Genomic DNA, 18649 nt, shown 5'->3' with positions numbered 1-18649 from the left:
TAAATTTTACTGTAAAATTTACATTTGTTTTTTTTACTATCAATAAAAAAAACTGCAATTTTACAGTAACATTTTGGCACCTGAATTTTACTGTAAAATTTACATTAGTTTTTTTTACTATAAATAAAAAAAAACTGCAAGGATGACTATTTGGATACTTCTCTAAATAAAGGGGACCACAAAAAAATGTGCATTATTGGCTTTATTTTAACAACAAATCTCAGTGTACATTAAACACATGTTTATTATTGCAATTTTGTCCTTAAATAAAATAGTAAACATACAAGTATTTTACTGTATTTACATTTGTTAAATAAAAATAAAACAGTGAACATACTAGACAACTTGTCTTTTAGTGGTAAGTAAGTAAACAAAGGCTCCTAATTAGTCTGCTGACGTATGCAGTAACATATTGTGTCATTTATACACCTATTGTTTTGTCAACATTATAAAGGACAAACTGTAAAAATTGATTATTAATCTACTTGTTCATTTACTGTTAATATCTGCTTACTTTCTCTTTTAACATATTCTATTTACACTTCTGTTAAAATGTAATAATCACTTATTCTACTTTACATTAGTTTTGGATGATACCACACATTTAGGTATCGATCCGATACCAAGTAGTTACAGGATCATACATTAGTCATGTTCAAAGTTCTCATGTGTCCAGGGACATATTTCCTGAGTTTATGAACATAATATGAATTAAAAAAGAAAAAAGATTTTGTGACGATAAAAAAATATTGATGTAATCATAGTAGTATCGACTAGATACACTCCTGTACTTGGTATCATTACAGTGGATGTCAGGTGTAGATCCACCCATGGCGTTTGTTTACATTGTGACGCCGGTGAGCTATTGTATCCTCCTACGGTGTGTAGTGAAGCATGTTTAGCTATTCCTCGTCCTCCAGTGGTAATAATACTTGTAAGAAACTCACTTTATATGTCGCCACGGAGGCGAGGATTAGTGATTTTAGAAGTAGCTAAAACATCAGCCGCTAATTAGCTAGCCATGTCTTAAAGCACCTCTTCCTGAGGGCGTTTCAGTGTTATAACTTCACCTTTATCTTTACTTTTTAAGCCAAAATGCGTCCGTTCTCCCTTTTCTGTCTACACACTGTGTCTGCTTGTAAGTACTCTGTGTGTGTGCACTGCCGAACATGCTCCTCTGCGCGTAAAACCAGTAATGTCATGACGTGACGTAGACGTGCCGTTAACAAACAAATGTGTCTCATAATGACTGTATCGTCATCTTATCACACCAAAATGTCTTATTTTGAAAAGCACAACCTTTTAAATATCACTGCTGCAGGTGCAATAGTATGACAGAGAAAAAAAACATGTCCTTCAACCTTTTCAAATACCTTTTTTCAACTGACTGGAAGTCAAGTGAAAAGGTCAAACGGATGAAAAGCCATCAACATTTGGGTTGTTTTCCTCCCACACCTCCTCAGGTCTACTTACTGTTGCCACCAGAGCGGTTCAAACGGTGCATTGTGCAGTTCTCCACTTCCCGGTACGGATACTGCAGCGTGGTGTCCAGACTTCTAAAACCTTCTTTGAGGGAGTGGTGTTTGTAGTACTCAATTAGTTCCTAAAACACACACACAAATGGCACATTTGAACTAGAAGCAAACATTATCGCATTCCTCCCTGATATGAGATTGTATGAAATGAGTTGGTCTATTCAATTCAATGCTAAATTCACACACTATTTTTTTATTTCTTGACCGATTTAAACAATTCCAACACCAACCAATTCAGTTTATTCAGGACATTCATGCTCCTAATCATTCCCAAAATTCCCAAATTTCCAGGAAGTTCCCATTTTTCCAAGTTGCACAATTCCCACATTTTTCAACCTATTCAAACCATTCTAACATCAACACATTCCACTCATCCTGGACATTCAAACTATCATTTTTCCGCGTTCAACAAATTTCCAGGAATTTTAACCCTTTTTCAACCATATTTCCAAACTTTTTCTTTTGACTATTCCTTTTCCTTTTTTCATCCCATTTCAACTGTTCCACTATCAAAAAATTGTTCTTAGTCAGGACAAAAAAACAAGTTGGTTTAGGAAACATTCCCGGTTTTACCGAAATTCCAGGAATTTCATAATACCATTTCTCAATAAAAAAACTGTTACTACTTCAACATTTATTGACCGATTTAAACAATTCCAACACCAACCAATTCAGTTTATTCAGGACATTCATGCTCTTAATCATTCCCAAAATTCCCAAATTTCCAGGAAGTTCCCATTGAAACGAATGGGACATTTTTACAAGTTACACAATTCCCACATTTTTCAACCTATTCAAAACATTCCAACATCAACACATTCCACTCATCCTGGACATTCAAACTATCATTTTTCCACGTCCAACAAATTTCCAGAAATTCCTGGGGGTTTTTTTCTTTTGACTATTGCTTTTCCTTTTTTCATTCCATTTCAACAGTTCCACTATCAAAAAAAATGTCTTAGTCAGGACAGAAAAACAAGTTGGTTTAGGAAACATTCCCGGTTTTCCCGAAATCCCAGGAATTCCATAATACAATTTCTCAATAAAAAAAACTGTTACTACTACAACATTTCTTGACCGATTTAAACAATTCCAACACCAACCAATTCAGTTTATTCAGGACATTCATGCTCCTAAACATTCCCAAAATTCCCAAATTTCCAGGAAGTTCCCATTTTTCCAAGTTGCACAATTCCCACATTTTTCAACCTATTCAAACCATTCTAACATCAACACATTCCACTCATCCTGGACATTCAAACTATCATTTTTCCACGTCCAACAAATTTCCAGGAATTACTGTTTTTTTTACCCTTTTTCAAGCATATTTCCAACCTTTTTCTTTTGACTATTCCTTTTCCTTTTTTCATCCCATTCCAACTGTTCCACTATCAAAAAATGTTTCTTAGTCAGGACAAAAAACAAGTTGGTTTAGGAAACATTCCCGGTTTTCCAGAAATTCCAGGAATTCCATAATACAATTTCTCAATAAAAAAACTGTTACTACTTCAACATTTTTTGACCGATTTAAACAATTCCAACACCAACCAATTCAGTTTATTCAGGACATTCATGCTCCTAATCATTCCCAAAATTCCCAAATTTCCAGGAAGTTCCCATTTTTCCAAGTTGCACAATTCCCACATTTTTCAACCTATTCAAACCATTCTAACATCAACACATTCCACTCATCCTGGACATTCAAACTATCATTTTTCCACGTCCAACAAATTTCCAGGAATTACTGTTTTTTTTACCCTTTTTCAAGCATATTTCCAACCTTTTTCTTTTGACTATTCCTTTTCCTTTTTTCATCCCATTCCAACTGTTCCACTATCAAAAAATGTTTCTTAGTCAGGACAAAAAACAAGTTGGTTTAGGAAACATTCCCGGTTTTCCAGAAATTCCAGGAATTCCATAATACAATTTCTCAATAAAAAAACTGTTACTACTTCAACATTTTTTGACCGATTTAAACAATTCCAACACCAACCAATTCAGTTTATTCAGGACATTCATGCTCCTAATCATTCCCAAATTTCCAGGAAGTTCCCATTTTTCCAAGTTGCACAATTCCCACATTTTTCAACCTATTCAAACCATTCCAACATCAACACATTCCACTCATCCTGAACATTCAAACTATCATTTTTCCACATTCAACACATTTCCAGGAATTCCTGTTTATTTTTTAAAACTTTTTTCAACTATATTTCCAACCTTTTTCTTTTGACTATTCCTTTTCCTTTATTCATCCCATTTTAACTGTTCCACTATCAAAACAATGTTCTTAGTCAGGACAAAAAAACAAGTTGGTTTAGGAAACAATCCCGGTTTTCCCGAAATTCCAGGAATTCCATAATACAATTTCTCAATAAAAAAACTGTTACTACTTCAACATTTTTTGACCGATTTAAACAATTCCAACACCAACCAATTCAGTTTATTCAGGACATTCATGCTCCTAAACATTCCCAAAATTCCCAAATTTCCAGGAAGTTCCCATTTTTCCAAGTTGCACAATTCCCACATTTTTCAACCTATTCAAACCATTCTAACATCAACACATTCCACTCATCCTGGACATTCAAACTATCATTTTTCCACGTCCAACAAATTTCCAGGAATTACTGTTTTTTTTACCCTTTTTCAAGCATATTTCCAACCTTTTTCTTTTGACTATTCCTTTTCCTTTTTTCATCCCATTCCAACTGTTCCACTATCAAAAAATGTTTCTTAGTCAGGACAAAAAACAAGTTGGTTTAGGAAACATTCCCGGTTTTCCAGAAATTCCAGGAATTCCATAATACAATTTCTCAATAAAAAAACTGTTACTACTTCAACATTTTTTGACCGATTTAAACAATTCCAACACCAACCAATTCAGTTTATTCAGGACATTCATGCTCCTAATCATTCCCAAAATTCCCAAATTTCCAGGAAGTTCCCATTTTTCCAAGTTGCACAATTCCCACATTTTTCAACCTATTCAAACCATTCTAACATCAACACATTCCACTCATCCTGGACATTCAAACTATCATTTTTCCACGTCCAACAAATTTCCAGGAATTACTGTTTTTTTTACCCTTTTTCAAGCATATTTCCAACCTTTTTCTTTTGACTATTCCTTTTCCTTTTTTCATCCCATTCCAACTGTTCCACTATCAAAAAATGTTTCTTAGTCAGGACAAAAAACAAGTTGGTTTAGGAAACATTCCCGGTTTTCCAGAAATTCCAGGAATTCCATAATACAATTTCTCAATAAAAAAACTGTTACTACTTCAACATTTTTTGACCGATTTAAACAATTCCAACACCAACCAATTCAGTTTATTCAGGACATTCATGCTCCTAATCATTCCCAAATTTCCAGGAAGTTCCCATTTTTCCAAGTTGCACAATTCCCACATTTTTCAACCTATTCAAACCATTCCAACATCAACACATTCCACTCATCCTGAACATTCAAACTATCATTTTTCCACATTCAACACATTTCCAGGAATTCCTGTTTATTTTTTAAAACTTTTTTCAACTATATTTCCAACCTTTTTCTTTTGACTATTCCTTTTCCTTTATTCATCCCATTTTAACTGTTCCACTATCAAAACAATGTTCTTAGTCAGGACAAAAAAACAAGTTGGTTTAGGAAACAATCCCGGTTTTCCCGAAATTCCAGGAATTCCATAATACAATTTCTCAATAAAAAAACTGTTACTACTTCAACATTTCTTGATCGATTTAAACAATTCCAACACCAACCAATTCAGTTTATTCAGGACATTCATGCTCCTAAACATTCCCAAAATTCCCAAATTTCCAGGAAGTTCCCATTGAAACGAATGGGACAATTTTGCAAGTTGCACAGTTCCCACATTTTTCTACCTATTCAAACCATTCCAACATCAACACATTCCACTCATCCTGGAAATTCAAACTATCCTTTTTGCACGTTCAACAAATTTCCAGGAATTTCTCAATGAAAAACTGTTACTAATTCAACATATCTTGACCGATTTGAACAATTCCAACACCATTCAGGACATTCATGCTCCTAATTATTTATTAAATATCCAGCTTCTCCTAAAATTCCCAAATTTCCAGGAAGTTTCAATTGAAATTAATGGGACATTTTTCCAAGTTGCACAATTCCATTATTGTCAACCTATTCAAACCATTCCAACATCAACACATTCAACTCATCCTGAACATTCAAACTATCATTTTCCCACGTTCAACAAATTTCCAGGAATTCCTGTTTTTTTTTAAACTTTTTTTCAACCATATTTCCAACCTTTTTCTTTTGACTATTCCTTTTCAACTGTTCCACTATCAAAACATTTTTCTTAGGACAAAAAAAAAAGTTGGTTTAGGAACTAAAAAACATTCCCGGTTTTCCCGAAATCCCAGGAATTCCATAATACAATTTCTCAATAAAAAAACTGTTACTACTTCAACATTTCTTGACCCATTTAAACAATTGCAACACCAACCAATTCAGTTTATTCAGGACATTCATGCTCCTAATCATTCCCCAAATTCCCAAATTTCCAGGAAGTTCCCATTGAAACGAATGGGACATTTTTCCAAGTTGCACAATTCCCACATTTTTCAACCTATTCAAACCATTCCAACATCAACACATTCCACTCATCCTGAACATTCAAACTATCATTTTTCCAAATTCAACAAATTTCCAGAAATTCCTGGGGGGTTTTTTTAACCCTTTTTCAACTATATTTCCAACCTTTTTCTTTTGACTATTCCTTTTCCTTTTTTCATCCCATTTTAACTGTTCCACTATCAAAAAAAATGTCTTAGTCAGGACAGAAAAACAAGTTGGTTTAGGAAACATTCCCGGTTTTCCCGAAATTCCAGGAATTCCATAATACAATTTCTCAATAAAAAAAACTGTTACTACTTCAACATTTATTGACCGATTTAAACAATTCCAACACCAACCAATTCAGCTTATTCAGGACATTCATGCTCCTAATCATTCCCAAAATTCCCAAATTTCCAGGAAGTTCCCATTTTTCCAAGTTGCACAATTCCCACATTTTTCAACCTATTCAAACCATTCCAACATCAACACATTCCACTCATCCTGGACATTCAAACTATCATTTTTCCACGTCCAACAAATTTCCAGGAATTCCTGTTTTTTTTACCCTTTTTCAAGCATATTTCCAACCTTTTTCTTTTGACTATTCCTTTTCCTTTTTTCATCCCATTTCAACAGTTCCACTATCAAAAAATGTTTCTTAGTCAGGACAAAAAAACAAGTTGGTTTAGGAAACATTCCCGGTTTTCCCGAAATTCCAGGAATTCCATAATACAATTTCTCAATAAAAAACTGTTACTACTTCAACATTTCTTGACCGATTTAAACAATTCCAACACCAACCAATTCAGCTTATTCAGGACATTCATGCTCCTAATCATTCCCAAATTTCCAGGAAGTTCCCATTTTTCCAAGTTGCACAATTCCCACATTTTTCAACCTATTCAAACCATTCCAACATCAACACATTCCACTCATCCTGGACATTCAAACTATCATTTTTCCGCGTTCAACAAATTTCCAGGAATTTTAACCCTTTTTCAACCATATTTCCAAACTTTTTCTTTTGACTATTCCTTTTCCTTTTTTCATCCCATTTCAACTGTTCCACTATCAAAAAATTGTTCTTAGTCAGGACAAAAAAACAAGTTGGTTTAGGAAACATTCCCGGTTTTACCGAAATTCCAGGAATTCCATAATACCATTTCTCAATTAAAAAAACTGTTACTATTTCAACATTTCTTGACCGACTTGAACAATTCCAACACCAACCAATTAAGCTTATTCAGGACATTCATGCTCCTAATCATTCCCAAAATTCCCAAATTTCCAGGAAGTTCCCATTTTTCCAAGTTGCACAATTCCCACATTTTTCAACCTATTCAAACCATTCCAACATCAACACATTCCACTCATCCTGGACATTCAAACTATCATTTTTCCACGTCCAGCAAATTTCCAGGAATTCCTGTTTTTTTTTACCCTTTTTCAAGCATATTTCCAACCTTTTTCTTTTGACAATTCCTTTTCCTTTTTTCATCCCATTTCAACTGTTCCACTATCAAAAAATGTTTCTTAGTCAGGACAAAAAACAAGTTGGTTTAGGAAACATTCCCGGTTTTCCAGAAATTCCAGGAAATCCATAATACAATTTCTCAATAAAAAAACTGTTACTACTTCAACATTTTTTGACCGATTTAAACAATTCCAACACCAACCAATTCAGTTTATTCAGGACATTCATGCTCCTAATCATTCCCAAATTTCCAGGAAGTTCCCATTTTTCCAAGTTGCACAATTCCCACATTTTTCAACCTATTCAAACCATTCCAACATCAACACATTCCACTCATCCTGAACATTCAAACTATCATTTTTCCACATTCAACACATTTCCAGGAATTCCTGTTCATTTTTTTAAACCCTTTTCAACTATATTTCCAACCTTTTTCTTTTGACTATTCATTTTCCTTTATTCATCCCATTTTAACTGTTCCACTATCAAAACAATGTTCTTAGTCAGGACAAAAAAACAAGTTGGTTTAGGAAACAATCCCAGTTTTCCCGAAATTCCAGGAATTCCATAATACAATTTCTCAATAAAAAAACTGTTACTACTTCAACATTTATTGACCGATTTAAACAATTCCAAGACCAACCAATTCAGTTTATTCAGGACATTCATGCTCCTAAACATTCCCAAAATTCCCAAATTTCCAGGAAGTTCCCATTGAAACGAATGGGACAATTTTGCAAGTTGCACAGTTCCCACATTTTTCTACCTATTTAAACCATTCCAACATCAACACATTCCACTCATCCTGGAAATTCAAACTATCCTTTTTGCACGTTCAACAAATTTCCAGGAATTTCTCAATGAAAAACTGTTACTAATTCAACATATCTTGACCGATTTGAACAATTCCAACACCATTCAGGACATTCATGCTCCTAATCATTTATTAAATATCCAGCTTCTCCTAAAATTCCCAAATTTCCAGGAAGTTTCCATTGAAATGAATGGGACATTTTTCCAAGTTGCACAATTCCATTATTTTCAACCTATTCAAACCATTCCAACAACAACACATTAAACTCATCCTGAACATTCAAACCATCATTTTCCCATGTTCAACAAATTTCCAGGAATTCCTGTTTATTTTTAACCCTTTTTCAACCATATTTCCAACCTTTTTCTTTTGACTATTCCTTTTCAACTGTTCCACTATCAAAACATTTTTCTTAGGTCAAAAAAACAAGTTCGTTTAGGAACTAAAAAACATTCCCGGTTTTCCCGAAATTCCAGGAATTCCGTAATACCATTTCTCAATAAAAAAACTGTTACTACTTCAACATTTCTTGACCGATTTAAACAATTCCAACACCAACCAATTCAGTTTATTCAGGACATTCATGCTCCTAATCATTCCCAAAATTCCCAAATTTCCAGGAAGTTCCCATTAAAACGAATGGGACATTTTTCCAAGTTGCACAATTCCCACATTTGTCAACCTATTCAAACCATTCCAACATCAACACATTCCACTCATCCTGAACATTCAAACTATCATTTTTCCACATTCAACAAATTTCCAGGAATTCCTGTTTTTTTTTTTAACCCTTTTTCAACCATATTTCCAACCTTTTTCTTTTGACTATTCCTTTTCCTTTTTTCCATCCCATTTCAACTGTTCCACTATCAAAACATTGTTCTTAGTCAGGACAAAAAAACAGGTTGGTTTAGGAAACATTCCCGGTTTTCCCGAAATTCCAGGAATTCCATAATACAATTTCTCAATAAAAAAACTGTTACTACTTCAACATTTATTGACCGATTTAAACAATTCCAAGACCAACCAATTCAGTTTATTCAGGACATTCATGCTCCTAAACATTCCCAAAATTCCCAAATTTCCAGGAAGTTCCCATTGAAACGAATGGGACAATTTTGCAAGTTGCACAGTTCCCACATTTTTCTACCTATTTAAACCATTCCAACATCAACACATTCCACTCATCCTGGAAATTCAAACTATCCTTTTTCCACGTTCAACAAATTTCCAGGAATTTCTCAATGAAAAACGGTTACTAATTCAACATATCTTGACCGATTTGAACAATTCCAACACCATTCAGGACATTCATGCTCCTAATTATTTATTAAATATCCAGCTTCTCCTAAAATTCCCAAATTTCCAGGAAGTTTCAATTGAAATTAATGGGACATTTTTCCAAGTTGCACAATTCCATTATTTTCAACCTATTCAAACCATTCCAACAACAACACATTCAACTCATCCTGAACATTCAAACTATCATTTTCCCACGTTCAACAAATTTCCAGGAATTCCTGTTTTTTTAAAACTTTTTTCAACCATATTTCCAACCTTTTTCTTTTGACTATTCCTTTTCAACTGTTCCACTATCAAAACATTTTTCTTAGGACAAAAAAAAAGTTGGTTTAGGAACTAAAAAACATTACCGGTTTTCCCGAAATTCCAGGAATTCCATAATACAATTTCTCAATAAAAAAACTGTTACTACTTCAACATTTCTTGACCGATTTAAACAATTCCAACACCAACCAATTCAGTTTATTCAGGACATTCATGCTCCTAATCATTCCCAAAATTCCCAAATTTCCAGGAAGTTCCCATTGAAACGAATGGGACATTTTTCCAAGTTGCACAATTCCCACATTTTTCAACCTATTCAAACCATTCCAACATCAACACATTCCACTCATCCTGAACATTCAAACTATCATTTTTCCAAATTCAACAAATTTCCAGAAATTCCTGGTTTTTTTTTTTTTAACCCTTTTTCAACTATATTTCCAACCTTTTTCTTTTGACTATTCCTTTTCCTTTTTTCATCCCATTTTAACTGTTCCACTATCAAAAAAAATGTCTTAGTCAGGACAGAAAAACAAGTTGGTTTAGGAAACATTCCCAGTTTTCCCGAAATCCCAGGAATTCCATAATACAATTTCTCAATAAAAAAACTGTTACTACTTCAACATTTATTGATCGATTTAAACAATTCCAACACCAACCAATTCAGTTTATTCAGGACATTCATGCTCCTAATCATTCCCAAAATTCCCAAATTTCCAGGAAGTTCCCATTTAAACAAATAGGACATTTTTCCAAGTTGCACAATTCCCAAATTTTTCAATCTTTTCAAACCATTTCAACATCAACACATTCCACTCATCCTGGACATTCAAACTATCCTTTTTCCACGTTCAACAAATTTCCAGGAATTTCTCAATGAAAAACTGTTACTAATTCAACATATCTTGACCGATTTGAACAATTCCAACACCATTCAGGACATTCATGCTCCTAATCATTTATTAAATATCCAGCTTCTCCTAAAATTCCAAAATTTCCAGGAAGTTTCCATTGAAATGAATGGGACATTTTTCCAAGTTGCATAATTCCAACATTTTTCAACCTATTCAAACCATTCCAAAAACAACAAATTTAACTCATCCTGAACATTCAAACTATCATTTTTCCACGTTCAACAAATTTCCAGGAATTCCTGTTTATTTTTAACCCTTTTTCAACTATATTTCCAACCTTTTTCTTTTGACTATTCCTTTTCAACTGTTCCACTATCAAAACATTTTTCTTAGGACAAAAAAACAATTTGGTTTAGGAACTAAAAAACATTCCCGGTTTTCCCGAAATTCCAGGAATTCCATAATACAATTTCTCAATTAAAAAACTGTTATTACTTCAACATTTCTTGCCCGATTTAAACAATTCCAACACCAACCATTTCAGTTTATTCAGGACATTCATGCTCCTAATCATTCCCAAAATTCCCAAATTTCCAGGAAGTTCCCATTGAAACGAATGGGACATTTTTCCAAGTTGCACAATTCCCACATTTTTCAACCTATTCAAACCATTCCAACATCAACACATTCCACTCATCCTGGAAATTCAAACTATAATTTTTCCACGTTCAACAAATTCCAGGAATTCCTGTTTTTTTTACCCTTTTCCAACCATATTTCCAACCTTTTTCTTTTGACTATTCCTTTTCCTTTTTTCATCCCATTTTAACTGTTCCACTATCAAAAAATTGTTCTTAGTCAGGACAGAAAAACAAGTTGGTTTAGGAAACATTCCCGGTTTTCCCGAAATTCCAGGAATTCCATAATACCATTTCTCAATAAAAAAACTGTTACTACTTCAACATTTCTTGACAGATTTAAACAATTCCAACACCAACCAATTCAGCTTATTCAGGACATTCATGCTCCTAATCATTCCCAAAATTCCCAAATTTCCAGGAAGTTCCCATTTTTCCAAGTTGCACAATTCCCACATTTTTCAACCTATTCAAACCATTCTAACATCAACACATTCCACTCATCCTGGACATTCAAACTATAATTTTTCCACGTTCAACAAATTTCCAGGAATTCCTGGTTGTTTTTTTTAACCCTTTTTCAACTATATTTCCAACCTTTTTCTTTTGACTATTCCTTTTCCTTTTTTCATCCCATTTCAACTGTTCCACTATCAAAAAAATGTTCTTAGTCAGGACAAAAAAAAAAGTTGGTTTAGGAAACATTCCCGGTTTTCCCGAAATTCCAGGAATTCCATAATGCCATTTCTCAATTAAAAAACTTGTACTACTTCAACATTTCTTGACCGATTTAAACAATTCCAACACCAACCAATTCAGTTTATTCAGGACATTCATGCTCCTAATCATTCCCAAAATTCCCAAATTTCCAGGAAGTTCCCATTTTTCCAAGTTGCACAATTCCCACATTTTTCAACCTATTCAAACCATTCCAACATCAACACATTCCACTCATCCTGGACATTCAAACTATCATTTTTCCACGTCCAACAAATTTCCAGGAATTCCTGTTTTTTTTACCCTTTTTCAAGCATATTTCCAACCTTTTTCTTTTGACTATTCCTTTTCCTTTTTTCATCCCATTTCAACAGTTCCACTATCAAAAAATGTTTCTTAGTCAGGACAAAAAAACAAGTTGGTTTAGGAAACATTCCCGGTTTTCCAGAAATTCCAGGAATTCCATAATACAATTTCTCAATAAAAAACTGTTACTACTTCAACATTTTTTGACCGATTTAAACAATTCCAACACCAACCAATTCAGTTTATTCAGGACATTCATGCTCCTAATCATTCCCAAAATTCCCAAATTTCCAGGAAGTTCCCATTTTTCCAAGTTGCACAATTCCCACATTTTTCAACCTATTCAAACCATTCCAACATCAACACATTCCACTCATCCTGGACATTCAAACTATCATTTTTCCACGTCCAACAAATTTCCAGGAATTCCTGTTTTTTTTACCCTTTTTCAAGCATATTTCCAACCTTTTTCTTTTGACTATTCCTTTTCCTTTTTTCATCCCATTTCAACAGTTCCACTATCAAAAAATGTTTCTTAGTCAGGACAAAAAAACAAGTTGGTTTAGGAAACATTCCCGGTTTTCCAGAAATTCCAGGAATTCCATAATACAATTTCTCAATAAAAAAACTGTTACTACTTCAACATTTCTTGACCGATATAAACAATTCCAACACCAACCAATTCAGTTTATTCAGGACATTCATGCTCCTAATCATTCCCAAAATTCCCAAATTTCCAGGAAGTTCCCATTAAAACGAATGGGACATTTTTCCAAGTTGCACAATTCCCACATTTTTCAACCTATTCAAACCATTCCAACATCAACACATTCCCCTCATCCTGGACATTCAAACTATCATTTTTCCACATTCAACAAATTTCCAGGAATTCCTGTTTTGTTTTACCCTTTTTCAACCATATTTCCAACCTTTTTGTTTTGACTATTCCTTTTCCTTTTTTCATCCCATTTCAACAGTTCCACTATCAAAAAATGTTTCTTAGTCAGGACAAAAAAACAAGTTGGTTTAGGAAACATTCCCGGTTTTCCCGAAATTCCAGGAATTCCATAATACAATTTCTCAATAAAAAACTGTTACTACTTCAACATTTCTTGACCGATTTAAACAATTCCAACACCAACCAATTCAGCTTATTCAGGACATTCATGCTCCTAATCATTCCCAAAATTCCCAAATTTCCAGGAAGTTCCCATTTTTCCAAGTTGCACAATTCCCACATTTTTCAACCTATTCAAACCATTCCAACATAAACACATTCCACTCATCCTGGACATTCAAACTATCATTTTTCCACATTCAACAAATTTCCAGGAATTCCTGTTTATTTTTTTAACCCTTTTTCAACTATATTTCCAACCTTTTACTTTTGACTATTCCTTTTCCTTTATTCATCCCATTTTAACTGTTCCACTATCAAAACAATGTTCTTAGTCAGGACAAAAAAACAAGTTAGTTTAGGAAACAATCCCGGTTTTCCCGAAATTCCAGGAATTCCATAATACAATTTCTCAATAAACAAATTGTTACTACTTCAACATTTCTTGATCGAGTTAAACAATTCCAACACCAACCAATCAAGCTTATTCAGGACATTCATGCTCCTAATCATTCCCAAAATTCCCAAATTTCCAGGAAGTTCCCATTTTTCCAAGTTGCACAATTCCCACATTTTTCAACCTATTCAAACCATTCTAACATCAACACATTCCACTCATCCTGGACATTCAAACTATAATTTTTCCACGTTCAACAAATTTCCAGGAATTCCTGGTTGTTTTTTTTAACCCTTTTTCAACTATATTTCCAACCTTTTTCTTTTGACTATTCCTTTTCCTTTTTTCATCCCATTTCAACTGTTCCACTATCAAAAAAATGTTCTTAGTCAGGACAAAAAAAAAAGTTGGTTTAGGAAACATTCCCGGTTTTCCCGAAATTCCAGGAATTCCATAATGCCATTTCTCAATTAAAAAACTTGTACTACTTCAACATTTCTTGACCGATTTAAACAATTCCAACACCAACCAATTCAGTTTATTCAGGACATTCATGCTCCTAATCATGCCCAAAATTCCCAAATTTCCAGGAAGTTCCCATTTTTCCAAGTTGCACAATTCCCACATTTTTCAACCTATTCAAACCATTCCAACATCAACACATTCCACTCATCCTGGACATTCAAACTATCATTTTTCCACGTCCAACAAATTTCCAGGAATTCCTGTTTTTTTTACCCTTTTTCAAGCATATTTCCAACCTTTTTCTTTTGACTATTCCTTTTCCTTTTTTCATCCCATTTCAACAGTTCCACTATCAAAAAATGTTTCTTAGTCAGGACAAAAAAACAAGTTGGTTTAGGAAACATTCCCGGTTTTCCAGAAATTCCAGGAATTCCATAATACAATTTCTCAATAAAAAACTGTTACTACTTCAACATTTTTTGACCGATTTAAACAATTCCAACACCAACCAATTCAGTTTATTCAGGACATTCATGCTCCTAATCATTCCCAAAATTCCCAAATTTCCAGGAAGTTCCCATTTTTCCAAGTTGCACAATTCCCACATTTTTCAACCTATTCAAACCATTCCAACATCAACACATTCCACTCATCCTGGACATTCAAACTATCATTTTTCCACGTCCAACAAATTTCCAGGAATTCCTGTTTTTTTTACCCTTTTTCAAGCATATTTCCAACCTTTTTCTTTTGACTATTCCTTTTCCTTTTTTCATCCCATTTCAACAGTTCCACTATCAAAAAATGTTTCTTAGTCAGGACAAAAAAACAAGTTGGTTTAGGAAACATTCCCGGTTTTCCAGAAATTCCAGGAATTCCATAATACAATTTCTCAATAAAAAAACTGTTACTACTTCAACATTTCTTGACCGATATAAACAATTCCAACACCAACCAATTCAGTTTATTCAGGACATTCATGCTCCTAATCATTCCCAAAATTCCCAAATTTCCAGGAAGTTCCCATTAAAACGAATGGGACATTTTTCCAAGTTGCACAATTCCCACATTTTTCAACCTATTCAAACCATTCCAACATCAACACATTCCCCTCATCCTGGACATTCAAACTATCATTTTTCCACATTCAACAAATTTCCAGGAATTCCTGTTTTGTTTTACCCTTTTTCAACCATATTTCCAACCTTTTTGTTTTGACTATTCCTTTTCCTTTTTTCATCCCATTTCAACAGTTCCACTATCAAAAAATGTTTCTTAGTCAGGACAAAAAAACAAGTTGGTTTAGGAAACATTCCCGGTTTTCCCGAAATTCCAGGAATTCCATAATACAATTTCTCAATAAAAAACTGTTACTACTTCAACATTTCTTGACCGATTTAAACAATTCCAACACCAACCAATTCAGCTTATTCAGGACATTCATGCTCCTAATCATTCCCAAAATTCCCAAATTTCCAGGAAGTTCCCATTTTTCCAAGTTGCACAATTCCCACATTTTTCAACCTATTCAAACCATTCCAACATAAACACATTCCACTCATCCTGGACATTCAAACTATCATTTTTCCACATTCAACAAATTTCCAGGAATTCCTGTTTATTTTTTTAACCCTTTTTCAACTATATTTCCAACCTTTTACTTTTGACTATTCCTTTTCCTTTATTCATCCCATTTTAACTGTTCCACTATCAAAACAATGTTCTTAGTCAGGACAAAAAAACAAGTTAGTTTAGGAAACAATCCCGGTTTTCCCGAAATTCCAGGAATTCCATAATACAATTTCTCAATAAACAAATTGTTACTACTTCAACATTTCTTGATCGAGTTAAACAATTCCAACACCAACCAATCAAGCTTATTCAGGACATTCATGCTCCTAATCATTCCCAAATTTCCAGGAAGTTCCCATTGAAACGAATGGGACATTTTTCCAAGTTGCACAATTCCCACATTTTTCAACCTATTCAAACCATTCCAACATCAACACAGTCCACTCATCTCGGACATTAAAACTAACACTTTCCCAAGTCCCAAACCAAATCTCGATTTTTTTCCTGGAAATTCTAACTCTTCAACATTCAAACCATTCCAACATTCAAACTACTCTTACATTCATACTACATTCTGTCAGCATTTCAGTTCAACCGTCGTAAGTGGCGAACCTTTCCAATATGACGTATATATAACGCCGAAGCCCTCAGGCCAGAATAAGCACGTCCCTATAATCTAAAGTTATTTTTGTGCACGCTGCTAAAACAAAACTCATGTTTTGACACTTCCCTAATGAACACAATGATTTATTCATGAATTGCAGTGGTGGAATTGAAGAGAAAAAAAAGAGGAAAAAGGCTGAACAGACTTACAAATAGGCTCCTAAACTTCTTATTCTCGGCGATGTGGAAGCAGCTCTCCTTGGTCAGAATCTTTATGTGCTTCACGTCGTTGTTGTACCTGTGGGCCATTGAATAAGTTATGAGTGTAATTTCCCTCTCTGATCACCGCCATCGATCGGTGGTCGGCCCCCTGGCCCCCTGTGGGAACCATAATGGAATGCATAGCGTCCTAAAGGTGGGTGACGTGCAAATGATGGGTGATCCGGTGAACGGCTCCCTGCCTACTCGCATATTCCTCATTCATAGGCTGGCGCCAGTCGAAATCATTCACCTCTGCGGTCTTCTTCCTTTTATTTAAAGCGACAAATTGGTTTTTTTCCCGCCGCCAGCCCCCCCCCCCCAGGCAATTGTGAAGAGTAATTTCCTTTTAAGTGCGGTAAATATCAATTGACAGTCGTTAACGTTAGATCGGCGACGCGGGTTTATCACGGCAACAAGTCAGTGTATTGTGACACTTTTAAAGATCTTATTTCGTCTCATTATCGCCACAATTTAATGTATTTACCGTATGCTAAAACCATAAATAAAGCATAATAAAGGCTTATTCTAGCGGTGTTTCCCATACCTACATTAATTTATAGTGGTCCTCATTTATTTGTGGCGCTTGCTGTTTACGCCGGCTCATAAACACTTTATAATGGGACTGTTTGAGTGTCGCTTGTAGATTGGGAAATTCAGCGCAACATCTGATGTGCCAGAGAGTAAGAAATGGTAGCAGGCGGGATCAATGTTGATAACTTAGCCAACATCTTTTATATACACTACCGTTCAAAAGTTTGGGGTCACATTGAAATGTCCTTATTTTTGAAGGAAAAGCACTGTACTTTTCAATGAAGATAACTTTAAACTAGTCTTAACTTTAAAGAAATACACTCTATACATTGCTAATGTGGTAAATGACTATTCTAGCTGCAAATGTCTGGTTTTTGGTGCAATATCTACATAGGTGTATAGAGGCCCATTTCCAGCAACTATCACTCCAGTGTTCTAATGGTACAATGTGTTTGCTCATTGGCTCAGAAGGCTAATTGATGATTAGAAAACCCTTGTGCAATCATGTTCACACATCTGAAAACAGTTTAGCTCGTTACAGAAGCTACAAAACTGACCTTCCTTTGAGCAGATTGAGTTTCTGGAGCATCACATTTGTGGGGTCAATTAAACGCTCAAAATGGCCAGAAAAAGAGAACTTTCATCTGAAACTCGACAGTCTATTCTTGTTCTTAGAAATGAAGGCTATTCCACAAAATTGTTTGGGTGACCCCAAACTTTTGAACGGTAGTGTACAGTACAGGCCAAAAGTTTGGACACACTGTCAATACGTGGACCTTGGGGTGTTGTGTTATCCCGGAATGCATAGGAAAGTTGGCGCGGGCAAGGCGTGAAGGTAAGGACATGTTTATTTTTACACTAACAAAAAGAACAAACGTAAAGCGCGCACAAGGCGGAAGTACAAAAACTTGGCGAATGAATCAAAAACTTGCACAAAGGCAAAAACTATAAACATGAAATATACAACATTTACTGTGGCATGAAAAAACGTGCAGGGAACAATGGCTTGGAATGAAAGGTAGCAAGGATAATGTCACCAGGACGGTCAACAGAAAAAGACAGGCTTTAATAACAGTGACATGATTAGTGACAGGTGCGCGAGTGCAAAACGTGAGACAGGTGCGTGACATGAGGACAGGTGAAAACTAATGGGTTGTCATGGAAACAAAACAAACAAGAGTGCACAAAAG

The 18649-nt window shown here is 34.6% G+C and overlaps 1 protein-coding gene across 1 annotated transcript in view; it reads right to left on the bottom strand.

Annotated features, from left to right (window-relative positions):
• The window catches only part of LOC133630230 (guanine nucleotide exchange factor VAV3-like), a 277047-nt gene that overhangs the window by 30655 nt on the left and 227743 nt on the right, over positions 1–18649 (bottom strand). The window contains exons 24-25 of the mRNA XM_062021697.1: positions 16878–16965; positions 1474–1603 (exon numbers count right to left, since the gene is read on the bottom strand). Of these exons, the coding sequence (XP_061877681.1) occupies positions 1474–1603; positions 16878–16965 (218 nt within the window). The remainder of the gene's footprint in view (positions 1–1473; positions 1604–16877; positions 16966–18649) is intronic.

Source organism: Entelurus aequoreus, linkage group LG15 (genome assembly GCF_033978785.1).
Source record: "Entelurus aequoreus isolate RoL-2023_Sb linkage group LG15, RoL_Eaeq_v1.1, whole genome shotgun sequence".
In the NCBI taxonomy this organism is placed as follows: Eukaryota; Metazoa; Chordata; class Actinopteri; order Syngnathiformes; family Syngnathidae; genus Entelurus; species Entelurus aequoreus.
Note: the sequence above shows the minus strand (reverse complement) of the source record. Positions and strands in the feature narration are given on the sequence as shown.